This window comes from Hesperophylax consimilis, chromosome 3, assembly GCF_061612785.1.
Source record: "Hesperophylax consimilis isolate HC1 chromosome 3, BYU_Hcon_1.0, whole genome shotgun sequence".
In the NCBI taxonomy this organism is placed as follows: domain Eukaryota; kingdom Metazoa; phylum Arthropoda; class Insecta; order Trichoptera; family Limnephilidae; genus Hesperophylax; species Hesperophylax consimilis.
In genome coordinates this window covers 27,257,898-27,277,851 of record NC_142838.1, presented here as the reverse complement: position 1 = coordinate 27,277,851, position 19,954 = coordinate 27,257,898, and the positions used below count along the sequence as shown (strand labels likewise).

The window sequence follows — 19,954 nt, the reverse complement described above, 5'->3', positions numbered from 1 at the left end:
GCATGCCACCTACTTCGAAACAATTTGTTATTGGTAAATTATCATATAAGGAGGATAGTAATTTTGGGTACTACCTACTCCCCCACTTGGCTGCGGGATAGCTAAGTAATATTCCATTAAGCTGTATAACTGCATGCCACCTACTTCGAAACAATTTGTTATTGGTAAATTATCATATAAGGAGGATAGTAATTTTGGGTACTACCTACTCCCCCACTTGGCTGCGGGATAGCTAAGTAATATTCCATTAAGCTGTATAACTGCATGCCACCTACTTCGAAACAATTTGTTATTGGTAAATTATCATATAAGGAGGATAGTAATTTTGGGTACTACCTACACCCCCACTTGGCTGCGGGATAGCTAAGCAATATTCCATTAATGGTAAATTATCAACAAGTTGTTTCGAAGTAGGTGGCATGCAGTTATACAGCTTAATGGAATATTACTTGGCTATCCCGCAGCCAAGTGGGGGAGTAGGTAGTACCCAAAATTACTATCCTCCTTATATTAGCTTAAAAACTTGACATATCATTTTAAGTTCAAATACATAAGTTACCATTAATAATTGAGATTTTTATAGTTTAAAAGCCCATAAGACAATGTATGGGGTCGTCGGAAGACCCACTTTGTTATAAACGTTTTGTTTGGCATCGTGGCATGTCAAGAGTTAAAGGATATTTGCCCGTCAAATATATAATACAATGTAACAATATTATGAAAAATCGTTTTTTTAAATACACGTCTTATTATTAAACTGTTATTTATTTTTGATTTTGTCAGTTACAAATATTGATATTCGTATCTAAGACGAAACCGGGTAGTAAAACTTGCGTTTTTTTATTGTTACTATTCCGACTTATTTCTTTTTTGCCTTGGCAAAAGTTTTTTTTTTTTAATTTCCAATTAATTTTTCTTCAATGTTAAAACTTTTTAAAGGGAAAACTATACACACAGGTATATTTATACACATTTTTTCTGTTTTGGACTACTATTCGTTTAATTTAATTCAACGCAATTACAAAAAACGAAGGAACATAATTAATTCAGTTTTGTGTAAACATTGCGTGTGCGCCCGGTATGTGTTTTTTAGAATTTTTAAATATCGTTTGTCAGAAAACGATTGCGTACATTGTGTAGGAACCGAAAACACATATAAGATAGTAGTAAATTTAAAAAAAAAACATATATATACGAGTTCCGCAAAACCGCTACATAATAATATAATTGCACTGCACTTGCGGTATGTCTAAAAGCTGAGTTTATTTCCATTACAAAACTCCTTAGGTTTATAATATTATATCTGTCCAAAGATTAGCTATTGATTCTGCATATTAAATAGCAATACAACCCCAAGGATTACCACAACACAACTGATAGGTAATACTTACCTACATACGTATAGCTTTACGTGATCTGCGAGATCATATATTTATTTTTACATCCTATTTTATGTCCGGGTTAAATCTTACCCATAGGAAAAACGAAACCCTTCCACACACTTTTCCACAAATGATCATCTAGTCAATCAAGATTATGCAAGTGCATTATATAAGCAAAATAAATACAAAACAATACAAGAACAACACGTCAACTCACCAGAGATCAGATGGGAAAATAATTCACCGACTCTAGATATTTTCATATCAGAGGGTTCGGCTCGGTAGAACTTCTAACAGGGCCTGTAAATCCTACTGATCCCTCAACATAAATATTTAAAAAATCTTTCTTTATCCTACATGTATTCAAAATGACCGACTTTTGCATCTTTAAATATAAATTATTATTATTATTATTATCAATAATTAGTCGCCTGCAATATCAATACAAATTGAAAATATCTCCCGATTAAAAACAAATGCTGCCGACGCAAATTTAACCCGCGTCGTTAGACGCTCTGAACCACTGTGCCACGTCGGCTTATTTCCAACACGCCAAATAATTTAATATGTACTAGTAATTCAATCAACAATTACCACTTATTATATTTTTTCACCTGTAAACAACCAACTTTATTATAATTGTAAAAATTCCTTATCCTTTTTGCTATTCATAAAAACCTTGTCTTATAAACATTAGTTTTTCATTAAAAAAATAATTATTATTATAATTAATTTCAACATTGTAAAAGATCCCGATTAATTACGACCGCAAAAAATATTTGTTTTTGGTTTCATATTTTGTCTTTTATTTTCTTGTATTCGCCGACTTTAAATTAAAGCTATGTAGAGAATATAAATTCACGCAATTGAAAGTGGAAATTTCCATAAAATGTATTAAAGTTAGTTTAACAGAATTGCATTTTCGATTTAGGGTGTTTTATAGCATGAGTCGTCGATGAAGTGATAAACTTCTCAATGTTTTAGTCGCGAGTGTAGAGGGCAATTATTTCCACTCTCAATTTACACCTCTGCATGTACATTTTTTCGGTTCCATGATAAATCAACACATCGACAATTCAACACACCTTTAAAAAGTGATATAAAGTCATTAGAAACGATGAAAAAAAACTTTTAACCTAACCTAACCTAACCTATTTAACCCAGTTAATAAAGTTTTTGTTTCGTCACTTTCCATGACTTTATATAACTTTTTAAAGATGTGATGAATTATCTTTTTGATGATTTATCCGGTCACCATTTTTTCAACTAAATAAATGTATTGATTGTGAATAACATTATGGTTTCTGCTTTGGTATTCAAACAAACTTGCAACTTCTGCAATTCAAGCAATCAATGGGGTATTTGTGAATTGATTTACACTCGGTTCCAACACGCTTTCCGTAAAATCAACCATCAAATTTTTCCGATCCGACTGTTTAGCAGCGATTTTCCTGTTTGATTTTGATATTCTAGAAACTAAATGCTTTGTTAAATACGAGTCGGTCAGTGTAACTTTCCCCTTGAAAAGACTCACTTTCGGCCTTTGTTTTTATTAGCCCTGAAATCTGAATGTAACGGTTTCTGAATCAAGTCAGTACTCAATGAGATGCTCTTGGGCTCAATAAACATTTAAGAGGAAGCTACAAGCCAAAAATGTGTTTATTCTTGGTATACCTTAAATAGTAGGTAATAGGCATTAAAATCGCTTGACAAACGGAATCTAGAAACGTTCGATTTCAATCACAAAACTGGTTTTTATTTATTTTGTAAATAATTTTATAAGAAAGCAAAAAAGTTAATCAAGTGAAAAAGTTTGCTATAAAACTGTATTTTTAAAGTTGTTTCCTTTACGCGTTCATACATTTCTTTTGACAAAAAATATTATTTTATTTGTATTCTACTCAAGCGAAACGATAGGAAAACTTTCAATTTATCTAAAGCATATTTTTTGGTAATCATAATGTACACCGATTCGTTATAAAGATTAATCAAAATAGTGATTTCGCATTAAGCTTCGCCTTAAATATTTAATATCGAATTAAGGTATTGGAAGATTTTCATCCGGATGGTAACACGACTTTTGGAAACCTCAATGTTTTACTGGCTATTTATCTATCTAAGATTTATGCCGTTTCCTCGCAAGGTTAGGCAGAGAGACTGCCATTCAATTCTGTCTTGCCACACATTTCTTGCTTCATTCTCACACATTCATCAGTAAACCTGTTAATTAATTTATTAAAGGCCTTCAATCCCGTTTTTAACTGGATTACCAACAATTTGAAGAGATTTTTTAATAAATTAGCAATCTCATTTTTCTCCGTGTAATCTTCAAATTCTTCTGACATGACCCGGTCCAAGTAGTTAATTTGTCATATCGCATATTTATATGTTCATATATATATATTCCTAGATATTACAATCTTCATCATTCCATAATAGTAGATATTCTCAGTATCGCCCTAGCGGCAGACCACCATTCAGAATCAAAACGTTGCTTGAAAGGACTTAACAATGATCAGTGGCCAAATCTAAATAGTCAGGTGCATCCCAACCTCCCCTTTCCCCTCTCTTTTATCCCTTATAATGTTGAGACGTCTAAATTTTTCATGCAGGAGTTGTTAGGACGACTTTATTATTTGACGAATCTCTTTTTTTTTGCACATGTAGATTTTTTTCTTTTTGTTCAGATCTGTTTTATGTATGACATTGGAAATCTTTCAAATGATGCAGAGGAACTTTTTCACTTTGCTAAAAAATTTTATTCATTTATTCAGTGTACTAGAGTAATATTCTGTTTCTGCTTTGTTTATTGTGAAAAACAAAAACTCTCCCCTGACAGAGACAATGAGATGAGACATTGTTTCCTCCCCCCATCCCCTTTTCCTATACTGTCTATTGCGTCATCATCTCTCGCAATATGTAACAAACTGAAAATGTAGGAATTTTCATAATCCCAAACATAAATTACAGTATTGGAGCTGAGCCGAAATAACCGTAGGCTTTTACTTTAGGGTTCGTTCATCAGCTTTTCAAACATGTTCACAATACACTAATAACACAATACAATGACTAACAAAGAAATGAAGATTTTGTGAACGAGTTTTTATTAAGAGTTGACCGAGTTCTGGCTAGCACGATTTTAATATTATGACAATGAAAGTGCTCTTAACGAACTTAGTGGGAAAGTAGTATTTAACTTTTGATGCTTGGTACATCGATCCGACATGATACCAAATTTAGGTTTTAATTTATTTATTTAACTCCCTAAAATGGGTAACGTAAGCACATTTTTTATCCAACAGGACTCTCTCGACCCTTGCACCAATTCGGATCTCTACCAACCCGCATTAACAAAGCCTTTCCTACAGCCCATCCTTTAACCCACCTTACAACGTCTCTCCAATGAGACATATTTTTTCAGACTCCACTACACAGAAAGGGGAGCTATTATTGTGAGATGACTTGAAAAGAATCATCCCCGATTAAACAAATTCCAAATTACTTGATATATATTCCAAAAATGAATAAATGTCAGTTTGTCTGAATAAATTTTACTGTTCAATAAGCTTCCACGATTTCGGTTATACCTTTCAGTTTTCCAATACATTTGATGCGTCATGAGGGTTCTGGTCATGTAAGGTAAGACGTGGAGGTAAATATAGTTAGTAGTCCCTACTCCCTACGTACGCGGCTAATGCGTCAGCAGATACGTGTAATCAAAATGTCATTTGCCGGGAAGAATGTACGCTCAAAAACTACTCTGATATTAAACTGCGTTTAGATAGTACCTAAATATTTTATCTTTTTTTTTTCATACGTGTTTTACAATATTTATTAGTATTGTATCCAATTTATTTTTCATGTTATTTTTCTTGTCTTTGGTATTCAAGGCATTAATCGTGACTGGTTCTTGAATTATCCCTAGAAGTTATATTTCATAATAAGGCAATCACTATTTGTGTATTAATCTTGTTTACAACTTCCTTGGAAATTCGTGATTTTAATAATTCTGCAGGTGTATTAGATAATGATGTATTAATATATAATTTTCTGGCTTTGTGAATTTTCTATTCAAACTCTGTTATTATTTCAATTTTGTGAAACAACTGGCCCTAATCTCACGGTTATATCTGACGAATGATTTTAGTTTTGGACTAAAATCATTCGTCAGATAAAAGATACAAATTATTGTATTATTTTTTTCACACTTTTTTTACACTTCACAGATGCCGTCCTACACCATATTTGGTAAAGTAACAACAACAAAAAACAGAACACGATATAAGAATATTTAAGGTTAGGTTGGGTTTCTTGTTTGTTATTTTTCATCTGTTTTCTGATTTGTCATGGAACCCCAATATTTATAATCTTAAAATCAACCATTTTGTTTTCTTTCCCAGGGTTTGCGTTCCTCGGCGCTGCTCGGCGGTATAGGCACGTGCGCGGGCACGTGGCTAAAGGTGTTCAGCGTGCACCGGGACATGTTCTGGCTGAGCTTCCTCGGCCAAAGCGTTGTGGGCATCTCGCAGGTGTTTGTGCTCAACCTGCCCGCGCGCCTGGCAGCCGTGTGGTTCGGGCCCAACCAGGTGTCGTCTGCATGCAGCATCGGAGTATTTGGAAACCAGGTAAGAACTTTTTGATTTTGTCTATGGTCCAACAAAATGGTCCGTGAAAACACATTGCAAAAGCAATAAATAAATAAGTTTTCATATAGGACAAAAAGGTAAAATATTACTTCGTGCTTAAAATTGTTGAAGGACATGTGGAAAATGTCCAGAATTCATGCGGGGCAGGTAATCAACCTAGTAGTTAACTTCCCAGGGGCGTCAGAATTGGTAATGTACATGGAAAGAATCAGAAGCCTGCGTTGGCAGCATTGCATGAACTTATTTAAAACACAGAACACATTTTTCAGCCAGAATGTCTGGTATTGTTCAGGAACCGTTCAGAAACTAAAATCATAAGCAGTAATGCGACATCCCTCCTAGATACCCAGAATTGCTTGAACCTGCTACTGCGAGTAGCAGTTAACTTCTGTTAGCTACTGTTACTATTAACAGTTAGCTACTGTTACTGCGAGTTCTGCTTTAACATTTTTTTGTGTACTTGGGTACTTATTTAGTGTGCCTCAACTGTACAATGCTCAAGTAGGGCGGCCACACCAGGAAATTTGAGAATTTGGTTGATCTAGACTTTATGTATAAATTTACATCTCCTTTTAAATATCTAATAATTCCCCGAAGCCAGTATAACGTAATTCGAAAGATGTGGTGGCTATAGAAGAATATTTGAAGGCAATATAAGCCTCGATATATTTGAGATATATCAGACCAAGTATAAAAGCTCTTCAGATATACCTGTAAATCGATATCTCCTAGGCCGTAGGTCAACTTGTCAAATAGATAATAGAGCTTTGAACCACCTCCCCACACACTATATCATTTCAAACTTTTATTACTAGTACAGGCACCACGCGTTTAAAATTAACTGCCCCCTTAAAACGCTACCTCCTAGACATAATTAAAGAGGCTCTTCCAGTTCTCACCAGTTTAATGGCCCTTGTCCACCCCCTTAGCTTTTACTCCTACATATACATGTGCTAATAAAATGCAACATCATTATGTTCCTAATACAATAATTTTTATTTTAAGTTCTAATACAATATGTTCTCTTTTTGTAGATGCTACAATTAAAGTTGTAGGTCTTAATAAAAAAATATATTGACAAAATTTATAAAAAAGTATTCAGTCTTCCAATCCATTTTTTTCCGATGGGCGTGGAAGGTAACATAATTTTAAAAGGTGGAAAATATTACATTTTTTTGACCTTTAATCAAATTTTTAATTATTAATGATTTAAGGGTACACTGTACTATAAAGAATTCGCAATCTGCTCTTTCTTAGATTGCGCTCATTTAAATATTTTACGAAAAAACACTTTTTGCTAGTTATGCTTTTAAATATTATAAGCAGTATGAATTTTAATTATTTTGTTCGTATACAAACTGAATTACTTCAAGAAAGGCATACAAATACTTTATTGTATCGATGATTCAATTAATTAATTAAAATAATATATAGTATATTTGCGGCACGTTCCAGAGTGGAAGATACTACCAGTATCGCCCTGGTGTAAGACCACCATTCAGAATTGAAACGTTGCTCCAAATGGCTTTAGCCGTGTTTAGTGACTAGATCTGAATAGCCAGGTACTTCCCCACCTTCCTCTTTCCCTTCCCCACTTACCTTCAGCCTCACAACATCCCCCAATTGGGGATGCCATAGTCTCACTGGCTCCAGACGAGAGCAGTTGGGACTCTTGTGAGGTATTCACTATGAAAAAAAAAAAAAAAAAAAAAAATCCAATATTGTATGCATTTGTCTTTCTTAGAAAAATTGAGTTCATATACGGACAAAACTATTTATTCATGATCATATTGCGTAAGTACGGACGCAAACAAATAATTATTTAATTAGCGCCATCTATGAAAGATAATGATTATGTATTATTTTAAGTATATCCTTAATGCTCTATTTTCATAAGCATTACCGATCACGTAAATAAAAAATTCTCTGTAAATAATTCTCTGTGATAAGCACTCGGATCACGTAGTGCTGTATTTGTCACGAAACATCAAAAGCCGATAAGTCACGTTTTGCTTTATCTGTCACCAACTGATACGTTCTCATAATACTCGTTATATCTTCTTTTTTACTATGGTCTGACATATAACTATGTAAGGGTTGTTATTGATAGCGGCTCAATTTAAAATATTACACGACGTAGTGCATCGCCTTAAAGATCTTTGTGATAGTTACGAAATAATTACTTTCAGTATTTGCTCATTTAACCCTTCAGGCCTCGGAAGGACATTACTAGCCACAAACATCATATTCCCATTAGAGCCTCTGAAGGACAGATATGACCGGGGCGTCCATACATTATAAAAGTATTTTTATCATTTTTATATAATACATAGAAAAATCATTGAATCGTCAATGGAAAGGTAAATAATTATTTTTCTCAGTTTGTATCAAATATTTATACATAATTAAATGGATAAAATCAATAAAAAATGTGCACCATTACGAATTGGCGGAATTTTTTTAAATGACAATTGAAAGTATATGTGAGAAAATATTATCTTTATTTTTGATTGTATAAACGGCATAAAAAGTGAAGTTATATTTTTCTCACTAATTACCCACACAAAAGGAAAATGTTTTATAAATAACGAATTCTTACAAAAAAATGTACTTTCCGGGTCAAAATGTCTGTAATGTCAAAATTTTCATGTTTAAATATTGAAAAATAATTTTTATAACTATCAAAGTTTATTTCAAATACAAATACGGCAAAGATAATTTTATCCAGTTTCTAAAATGGTATTTCTTTCAACGACAACTTCAAAAATAAGCTATATGCAGCACATTTTAGATACCTCGGGAGCATTCCGAGTCATGTCGTTGGGACTTGGGAAAATATCTTATAACCTGAAGGGTTAAAGTAACAGATTTGCGAATACAGTACTTATGAAGTACCTACTACGTACGAAGAGTGCATCCATCCAGCACAATCGACCCTGGTAACTTGACACTTCTTGTCGCCGTGCATCAGAAATGTGCACATTACCATAGATGTATATATGTACCTCTATGCACGGTACAGACTGTAACATACTGCCACTGCTCAAACAAAAACAATTTACCCGGGAAAATCCCGCTCAGATATTTCTTTTCACGTCCTCCGGGCGGCATGCTTCAATTATTGCTTTCGTATCCATTCACTTGATCATAACAATGTAAATATTAATAATATCAACTATGTATAGTGTTAAGTGTAGCTGACAGTAAGAATTGAGATTTAATACCCATTTTACAAATTACTTGGCTATAAAAGAACGCTAAAACGCCGCTATGAAAACATTTCCCACTCTTTTAAACGACCTGGTAAAGACCAAATAAGCAATTCATTCGTACTTTTCACAGGACGCTTGGTGGGAAACGAACTGCCGTTTAAAAAAACAACAAATTTGGTGTAATTACCCTCTTCTGAGCTATTTTTATTTATAGTTATGTGGCTTTTACTCGAGTGAAATGTAAAGGATAATTTTGTTAAGTGTGATACTTTAAGAAAATGTTGCCATATAAATAATTACTTTAATTGCGAAACGTGGTCACTTTACGCTTGGGAATGGTTCTATAAGTATTGACGCAGCGTGAAATGGAAACATCGCCGAAAAATAGACGAAAAGATGAGACTGGATAAAGAAGCTATCGAAAGCGATCAATATAAATAAATTTTCGAAGAAACACTTTCTTCAAACACAAATATATTTCCATTATCCTGAAAAAGGTTGAGTGCAACCGAAACCTGTCACTTAAAGTATTGACTGGGCAACTGGCGCTTGTCATTCAGGGTGTTCAGGGGAATCAAGAGGTAAGAGAAGTAAGATTATGAAATATAATGTAAAAATTCTGGGCTGTGGGTAAAATTCAGCGGAATTAAGATTGCCCAGATAATACCGAACATGGATATGATACGGTATCTAGTGTAGGTCTAGGTTAATTAAAAATTGCGATATTTTACTTAATGCAAAATCGAGACAATTCCTCTATTCTTGGACACATCACGAGGGACGACAAATTATCTAACATCCGGATGAAGATTAGTGAAGTGTGTGGTACAGAAAGACGCCGCACCTCAATGCTTCAAAACTTACAAGACGGGTACAACTACGACAATTCTGATCAGAATTCTGAGTTGCTCCGATTTGTAGTCTACAGAGTGAAGAGTGTTCTAATGATAACCAACCTCCGATAGGAGAAGGTCAACAGAAGACTAATCAATAAAAGATTAATCAAATCGAATGTACAGCGTAAACGTTATTATAAATGTAGAATTATCACTTTTTTTAACAGTCTCCTCATGACCAATAAAACTCCGTTCTAAAATTAGCTCTCCAATATTCGTAGTAGGTAGTAAGTGTTAGTGTGCTAGTACTGGGCGTTCACGACAATTCTAAAAAAACGCCGCTATCGTCGGCAATCGTCGACAGTTGTTTACAATCGTTGAAAATAGCGTCAACGTTGATGGAAACACTGACAAAAATAATGCACATTAAATATTAAGGAATCCTAAAGTTAGGGGGTTCCTATTGCTAGGACGTTGGGACTGTTATAGCAACAAAAATCAACGAGCCAACAGCTACTCTTCTTGCCACTGTCAGAATTGTTTGACGCTAAGAGCTAAGGCGTATCGGCCGTATCAGATGGGAAAATCTTCAAAGACCGTCTAGTAGGAAGGAATATAAACCCATCATGTTTGCACACTTCATATTTTTAACATATGAAAACGTCTCATTTCAAAGATTCGTTCTTGACTTCAACAGTACGGCTGTGGAACAATTTTCCGGCTTCTCCCTACAATATGGGTCTCTTTACGATCAAAGATGGCATAGGCCCTGAAGAAAAGTATTTGCCTCGGGGCCACCTGCCTGGAATTAATCCATAAATATAAATATTTTGATGTTTTTGTAATCAAAAGATTATTCTAAATTACGCGTAATATCGTTCGCGAAGTATTTTTGAAGTGAAACTTCTTTAGGCGCGTAATGAATTTTCGGGGACGGAGTAAAACCGAGTCACGATCGAAACGAAAATGCGGGTACCCCCACCACCGATTAAAGTTCATTTGATCTAGTCAAAGTTTTGAAGTAACATATAAATGCTTCTTAGCTCATCCCGACAACTGGCGTTGGTGGTGTAATGGTCAGCATAGTTGCCTTCCAAGCAGTTGATCCGAGTTCGATTCTCGGCCATCGCACATTATTTTTTTGTTTTTAACGCCTTTTTCATTCAATATCTTATTTTTTAGTAGGTCAGAACATTTTTTAAAAGAAAATAATATTGCAAAATAATAAAAACACTTATCTCACTGTGATAAAACATTACTCCGCTAGAGCGCGCTTTGCGTTATTGTGTTGGATTAAAATTATTATCTAATCCGTATATTATGATAATTGTATTACATTTATTTAATTAATTTATTTATTTTGATAATATGTAATAATTTTCAAAGTTTTGAAGTAACATATAAATGCTTCTTAGCTCATCCCGACAACTGGCGTTGGTGGTGTAATGGTCAGCATAGTTGCCTTCCAAGCAGTTGATCCGAGTTCGATTCTCGGCCATCGCACATTATTTTTTTGTTTTTAACGCCTTTTTCATTCAATATCTTATTTTTTAGTAGGTCAGAACATTTTTTAAAAGAAAATAATATTGCAAAATAATAAAAACACTTATCTCACTGTGATAAAACATTACTCCGCTAGAGCGCGCTTTGCGTTATTGTGTTGGATTAAAATTATTATCTAATCCGTATATTATGATAATTGTATTACATTTATTTAATTAATTTATTTATTTTGATAATATGTAATAATTTACAGAAAAAAAAATTAAAACTATCTCCCTCTGATAAAATATCCGTTCGCTAGAGCGCACTACGCGATCTTGTGTGGGATTCTATTTCTGTACATTGTACATTATTTTTAAAAATATATTATATTGAAGTGAAACTTCTTTAGGCGCGTAATTCGGGGACGGAGTAAAACCGAGTCAGGATCGACACGAAAATGCGGGTACCCCCACCACCGCTCACCGTTCACTGTCCCTCTCTCACCATATGCGCTTGTTGAGGTGGGGGAGCCGCTCACGAACGTTCTCTCTCTTCTCTTCTTTCCTCTCTCTCAGACACCAGCGAACTGCGCCACGCCAAGCATCAGCTGCTTGGTTAGTATACTGCGTCGTGAGTGTAATACGAGTGAAATACGTAATTGATTGTGGTTCATACGGTTTAACAAAAGAAGTTTCACTTCTGTCTTGCGTAGGCTTGACACACCCACTTTTTTTTACTAAATATTGACACGATGATGCAGTACATTGCTTTGTGTTTAATTGAGACCGCGAGAAACAGAGAGGCCTATCTGAAATTTTGCCGAATTGGAATTGTTGGACTCAAAGAGTCCCTTGTTGTGAAACGTTTGATGACAGTGACCTTAAAATATTTCTTACTATAACTAATGGAAAGCAGAATATTAAAAAATAACTTTTTCCACATACAATAAATTATAAAAGCATAATGCAACACTGGCCTACATTTTATTGTACATAAGCCGTTACTTTGTAAATAGGCCACTAAAGTTCTCAGCTATTATATTTGTATGTAGTTACTGACATTATCAATAGTATTATATCCGACTTTGAGGAAAATTCTCGTCAATAGCGTTGGGTGTTAACAGGATCTAGCCATTTTTTCCAACGGCTATTTATATGTCAATACAGTACTATCGAGTAATGCAACGCGACCACAACACATACATGTTCGGAATCCAATCATCTCTCATCCTTGAGTGCATCGATTTGATATGATGGAACTAAATCATTGATTATTGTTGTGAATGGTGGCCTGTGCTATCGAGTAGAGTAGATACGGCCATAGATAGGGAATGTAGCTTTGATGATAGATAATGTTATGGTTATTTCGATAAAAAATGCTTCACTTGTTTGTTATCCTACCGAAAATGCTATTGCTTTTAGTACGTGAAGTATATTTATTTATTTATTCATTTTCTGGATATCGACAGTTTACATTTAATCAGTTTGTACATAAGTATTATATAGCTAAAATAAAACCAATTATGGATTTCCTCATGTTACTTTACCTCTACTGAGACAGCATAAAATGGAATAAGTAAATTAAATTTGTGATAAAGGAATATTAATTAAAGAATTTATACACAACAAAAGATTAACAATATATTTATAGCCATGAAGAGAGGTTGTAGATATAAATCAAATCATAATAGAGATATAAACAATAGAGATATAAACAATAGAGACATAAACATTATTCACAAACCATCAGAGAATTATTCTTTTATGGACCTCTTGTATTTGGTAAGTTCGCAACTGAAAATATCAACTTTGGATAATAAGCTATTGTAATTATTGCATAGTCTGTTCAGGCAAGAATTCTGCTTAGAGTTCGTTTTGCTTTGATCAACCCTGAACAGGACACAAGAGCGTGTTGAACGCGTAGGTACATTGAATGGAATCTATATATTATGCTAGAGATGGTGCAAATAGCTAATGAAATTGTTCGTTTGGTCAATCTACCTTACGTAAAGTACCTGGCTCTTCCGCAAATGCGTTATGTATGCAGGTGTAAATATGGAAGCGTAGACATCCAAATTGGTAGACCAGCCAATCAGGGAAAGGGGAACAAACCAAGAATCGCGGGAGGCTTTGTATCGTCACCCTCTCTGTGGTTTGTCAATAAGTGAATCTGACAGTATACAGGCAACTCGAATTGTAATATAACTATTCAGTTCCTGAAAATAAAATCTGCTTATGAATTACTAGTCCTTTTTACAATGGCACGCAAATTGCTGGCTGTGTAAAAAACTGCGAATCCCAAATCGGTTAAATAAAAGTTAGGACTTGTTTCTAAAATTGAATATTTTTTACACTATTTAGTTTTACATTTTTACATGTGAATTATTATTTACTCATCGCATTCATTTTTAGCGTCACTGCACCAGGAGGTTCGTTTAAAAACGAACATTCAGATCCTGCGCAGAAAAGTTCCACAATGGACTGCGCTGCAAGACTTTGCCTTATTTTACCGAACTTTGCTTTTCTGTGCATGATCTGGTTATTTAAATGCTCGCTTTATTTCGCACTTATTTAAATTTCTAATTATACTTATTGCTATTAAATATTTACCCTCGTACATCATTTTCAAAATTTTCAACGGTCTGAGGGCATTCCTCAGAACCTCCTGTCCAGAGATCTTTTTTCTTTTAATATCAAACAGTTTAATATTGTCAGTGATTATGTGCGTGATATGAAATATTCCCGCGTAATGTAAAATAATGTAATGCGTACAATTATTCACATTTCAATTTATAAAATTTGAAATGCTTTTGCGATAAAGTACGTACAAAAACTATGTATTTTAATAATAGCACTATTTGTGATATGTGTAAAAAAATTTGACTGTCATAAATCTGTCAAAATTTACAAATCTAAATCGGAATCACTAATGATGTTTAAAGTAAATAAAGGTAAATTTCTGATGATTTCTCTCTAATTTTTTTTTTCATTTATTGGGTCCTGAGGCAAACATTTAATAATTGTTTCTGCTTCACAAACCCTACAATTATAATATCTCGTGATTTTTCACCGGTACCATGCTAGCGCAATGTCTTTAATAATAATGCATTTGGATCACTTTTACAATAATTTTGAATACCCGGGATTGTTTAGGGTAAATATATAATTATGTTCGCAATTCCGAAATAGTTGAAGTGCTTAACGCGACATAAGACGTAATACATTCCTACGGACGAAAGTTATTTATATTTTATATTAATAAAAACATGACCTTATCATTAAAATATTTTATGTAAAATGGTTTCAATTTTATAAAACGTTTTACAGCTATAAAATTAGTAACTTCCCGATGGATCCTTCTAGAAACATTTGAGATTTTAGTAATACGTTCATCAGAAGTACTTTTTACCCACGGAATACATTGCATACATTGACGTCGATTCTCGTGTCTATGATTGCATACAATAATATGTACGCGAATCCGTCATTACATTACAACCATCAAATACTGACCTTCATCAGCATTTTTGATTGCACGTAGATAAGCTATAAAAGAATCGTAATTGTGTATTAGTTTCTAAACATAATACATTTCAAAATAAAAAATAACAATTGTACCTATTCTTCCTAACAAATCATAGTAATTCATATTATGGCATGGGTAATGCTGCTGAATTTACTCTCGTGTATATTATCTTTATCGTTCAAACGACCAATTGAGTACATTATTAAATTATATATATGAGTAATATCCAACGTAATGCTAAAAATAAATATACAAAATTGCTTCCGATATCATATTATACCATTAACTAGATGCTTTTAAAGAAATTACCATGTTTACAAAGATGCAAAAAAACACAGGATTTACGCAGAGCAACTATTATGAAAATATCCATAAATCAAGGACCTAATCTCATTAGGTACATATAGCTTGTTCTAATTTAGTGGAATTAGCTAAGAAAAAGGTGGCCTTCGATCCATTATTTTGTGAATTTTCGCAACGGATATTTTAGTAGGAACTTTAAATGTAAAGTAAATTTTCTTTTTTGGTGCTTTAAAAATGAAAATCATAAATTTAACTTTAAACAAATTTGCGACATGCCCCGGGGCGAAAAACATTAAAAATAAGGAAATTAGTACTGAGCCGAGGGGTTTGTAACAAGTTTTTAATTACATTTGAACGCTTGTTACATTATAAGGGTAAGGTCTGTTCGGGGATGGGAAGAGAATTAGGAATGAAATAATATCTTATAATATCCTTTATAGAAACTTTGTTAGGTTCTAAAGCCTATGGATACTATCTAGACGTACGGCTGGCTTTTAGGAAAAATGTTACATTTTTTAACCCAGATTTTTTTTGGCATCTCCAATTGAAGCTGAAGGGAGTACAGGGGGGGGTGAAGTGGATATAGAGTAGAGGAAGGTTGGAAATTACCAGGCTATTCAGATAAGAAAGACGAAACACGGCTTAAGCCATTTTTAACCACCGTTACATTTCTTAATTGTGGTTTTTGGTGGATACTGAGAGTGTCTTCCACTCTGAAATGTGCCGCAAATAAACCATATTATTTCAAATTAATTATTTATGAGATATCTCAAATTATAGCATAGGCTTGTCCTAGTGAGGTTAAAAATTCTAACGTAAAAATGATACAATGTAAAGAAACAATAAATAAATAAATGTAAACAAATTTTAATAGTGGAATAACGTAATGATTTAATCCTCAAAATATAATATTTTATCCTTGAAAACACAAACCAAAAATGTGAAAATATAAAAAATAGATTCAGTCGCATCTAAGAATTGAACCCAGGGCTTGGCAAGGAAGAGGTCCTGGGTTCAATTTTTAGATGTGACAAGCGAATGAATCATTTTTCTGTCTTTTTCATTTCACATTTTTCTTTTGAAAATCATTAATATTGTCTTCAATGATAAAAAATATTTGGTCCCGCCGGGATTTAATCATAGAATTCACATTACTTTTACGTGAACTGAAAATGTTTATGGATTTCATTGATATTACCTTTGAATTTGTGGTGAAAGGGCTGTGTTTTCTGTAAGAAGTCACCCTGACAGTCACCAGACTCTAAAGAATAGCTTGTTACGCTAATTTATATAGTATACCTTTTAAACGTCCTTCTTCGTCTTCTAAGAACGTTACGAATATTTAGTAATAAATAAATTGTCTTTGTTATCGTCCCCGGGTACTTTATATTCTGTTTATTGGAGCCTGAATTAAGATATAATATTAAAAGCTGATTTATAGAGAGTACCAATAATAATTTCATGTTTCAATGTGAAAATTGACGTACTAGGTTGTTATCAACCGAAATTGGGGAATTAACGAGTTCATTTTCGTTATATTTATTACCGATATCGAAGACTTTTATTAAATTTGTTCACCCTATTAAATTATTTTTCTTCTGGTATTAATTTAGATCATTTTGCATTACGTATGTGGAAGAGTCGTCAAAAATCACCCACTCGAATGAAAATAATAGCTTTGCTATAATGATTGTGGATATTCGTTGTGTTTGTAATTATCAGTTATTATTTACAAGAAAGTAAATAAAAATACACTCACAAAATTGTTCGTACTATTTCTATAAATTATAGGCCTGGTTCAAGTAGATAAATGTTATTAATAAGGAATTCCAGACAATTTTTTATTTATTTTATCTATATGTATATGTATTTTATGTATAAATATTTTTACCTTTTGACTTAGGGCATTTTAATTACCAGTATTTTTTTACGAATTTCATGTTCATAGTTGAAATAATCTATAAGGAATGCATTTTACGTACCTCGGTTTTGTCGGTTAACAATAAGGTCAATCCCACTCGGGTCAATATGAAAACAAAAAACCCAATTAAAGCATTTAGTAAGATTTCTAAAATACGTGAATTCTTGTCAACCTTAGAAGTGACCCATGCGCTAGTATAACCATCGCAAGTTGACACAAAATTTTCGCTATTCTTAATGAGCGCGGTCGGCCAACCCGTGAGGGAGCGGTTTAAGCGCTGTCAGAACCCGTCGACCAATCACAGTCCGTGTGATGGTTTTTAAATGAAGATTTATTAATTCTACGTTGTATTATGGTTATATGATAACTCAACACGATGACACTTCAACGCAACCTTGAAAAGTGATATAAAGTCATAAAAAGCGATTAAAAAACCAATCTAAAAGCCTCCTTCATAGCATTGTTTTTGTTTCATTACTTTTCATGACTTTTACTACATCACTTTTTAAAGGCGTCTTGCATTGTCATTGTGTTGAGTTGTCCGGTTACCATACGTAGCGAGGTTGTCTCCTTTTTTTATGAAAATAATTATATTCAAAGAGTTATTAACGATATTAGTATCTTAAAAATGACGAAGTTATGAGTTTTCGACGTTAACTTGGGTAAAACGTATGCAATTTATAATTTTAATGACAATATTATACCAGCCGCAATATTTATCAACATTTTGACGGCTTATATCTTCGGTATTTTCCAAACTTTCAATGAGTTACTTCCTCAGCATGCTCTAATTGATATTATTCATTCTTGTCAAAATCATGAAATTTCGTTGTAGGAGGATTATGTAAATAGATATAAAGTTTTTTTTTAAATTTGGCAAGTCAGTGGAATTAAAAATATTTTAATTAGCCGTCATCACTGATGAACTTTCAAGTAGTTAAATAATCATTAGTAAAGACAGTAAACAAACTCAGCAGGCGTTAACCATTATATTTAATTTTTGCCTGTAAAAAAGCTTAACGTCAAAGTTTCGTCTTTAAAAGAGCTCTTGATTTTCTGGACCATTAAAGGGGCTAGTTTTTTCACGTTACAATGAAAAGGCTGCTCGTCGGCTATGCAAATAGTCTTTCAAATCTTCAAAGTTGCCTCGTGGATTACGTTTTATAATGAATTACTTTTCCATGTCACTACTTCATCTGGGAGTCCATAAATCTTCCCATCACCGGGACAGTGGTTTTAGACTCTTTCAGTAGCGGACCTTCTGTTTTTTATAGAATTCCAGGACAGCAAAAAAGTACACTTTTTATTATTTTATTTTATGTAAAACATTACCAAAGTAATCTCAAATTAATGTATCAGTCAACACAATCGTTAGAAAACTTAATTGAAGAAACATTATTCAATGAACACTTTTCTATAAAATGTATAAATATATAATAATAATTTACTAGGGACAGATTAAAATGTAGATACTTCCCTTTATTATTGTTTAATTTTATTTTATTTAACTAAAATATGACATGAGGGTGAAATGAGAGTATATGGTAGAGGGGAAGGAGCTGTAAAAGAAAAAGAAAATAAATAAATAATAATTTTCCTTTCCCTATTCGTAGTCGGATCGAGGTTTGTTCCTGGAAACGACTTTTTTAGAGGTATTATTTTTTTAAATATTTTTCAAGATGATTTGCTCCCTGGACCATGGGCCCATTCACTTATGTAGCTTCGCCACTGGACTTTTGACGAAATGGATAGGCGCTATCATAAATTTACAAGAGGGTACTTCCCCGAAAGGGTGGGTACTTAGCGAACCGATTCGAAATCAATTTCGAATTAGTTCAAACCTCCGTCCAAATGTTCCCATTAATTCATCGTTAAATCCCAAAGCTTTTCACGGGGGAGCAGGGGGCTGACGGATGAGATGGAACAGGGACTATTAAGGGTAGTGCGTGGAGGAAGCTGTCAGAGAACAGCAGAGAAGATTATCCTGTAATCTTGAGGGATGATTTTTCTGGTTCTTTTTTATTACGTTTTTAGCTTTTCTTCGAAATTGTAATCGTTTGTGTATGTCTGGAAACTAAGCACCGTATACATGCATTGGGTAATGGATAAGATTGTGAAAGTAATTTCTGATCAATATGTATTTTTGTGTATGTCTGGAAACTAAGCACCGTATACATGCATTGGGTAATGGATGAGATTGTGTATTGTAATTTCCGATCAATATGTATTTTTTACGTAATTGATCGATCGTTAGTACTGGCGTGCGTGCAACTTCATTGCATATACCTTTGAGCCGATAGAATTTTGAGGAGACTAATAAAAAAATCTTAAAGCTGTAATATTTGTTCGTTATTCATGTACATATTTATTAATTTTAATATTCTGCAATTTGGGAGGCTGGTATGGGTACCGTCGCCACGGAAACCATTTATAGGATAACACCTCTATCATAGGTCACCCCAAGTGTTTCGCAACGTTTGATGACTTTTGAGGACTTCCCGGGTTCAGGAGGTGTGGTTTGCTGGGTCTTTTCGGCGAATGCGTCTGCCCACCAACTGCTTGGTAGGCCAGTTCGGGAGAGATTATTCGCCCATATGGGCTTTTACAAACATGTACATATTAATTCAGTGGTACAGTAATCAAA

General features: G+C 33.6%; 1 protein-coding gene across 4 annotated transcripts in view; it reads left to right on the top strand.

Moving 5' to 3' along the window:
- Positions 1–19,954, top strand: part of HisT (Histamine transporter) — a 163,376-nt gene that overhangs the window by 97,947 nt on the left and 45,475 nt on the right. For all 4 annotated transcript variants that reach the window (XM_089650011.1, XM_089650000.1, XM_089650006.1 and 1 more), the window contains exon 3: positions 5,783–6,007. In XM_089650011.1, coding sequence (XP_089506137.1) covers positions 5,783–6,007 — 225 coding nt within the window. The remainder of the gene's footprint in view (positions 1–5,782; positions 6,008–19,954) is intronic.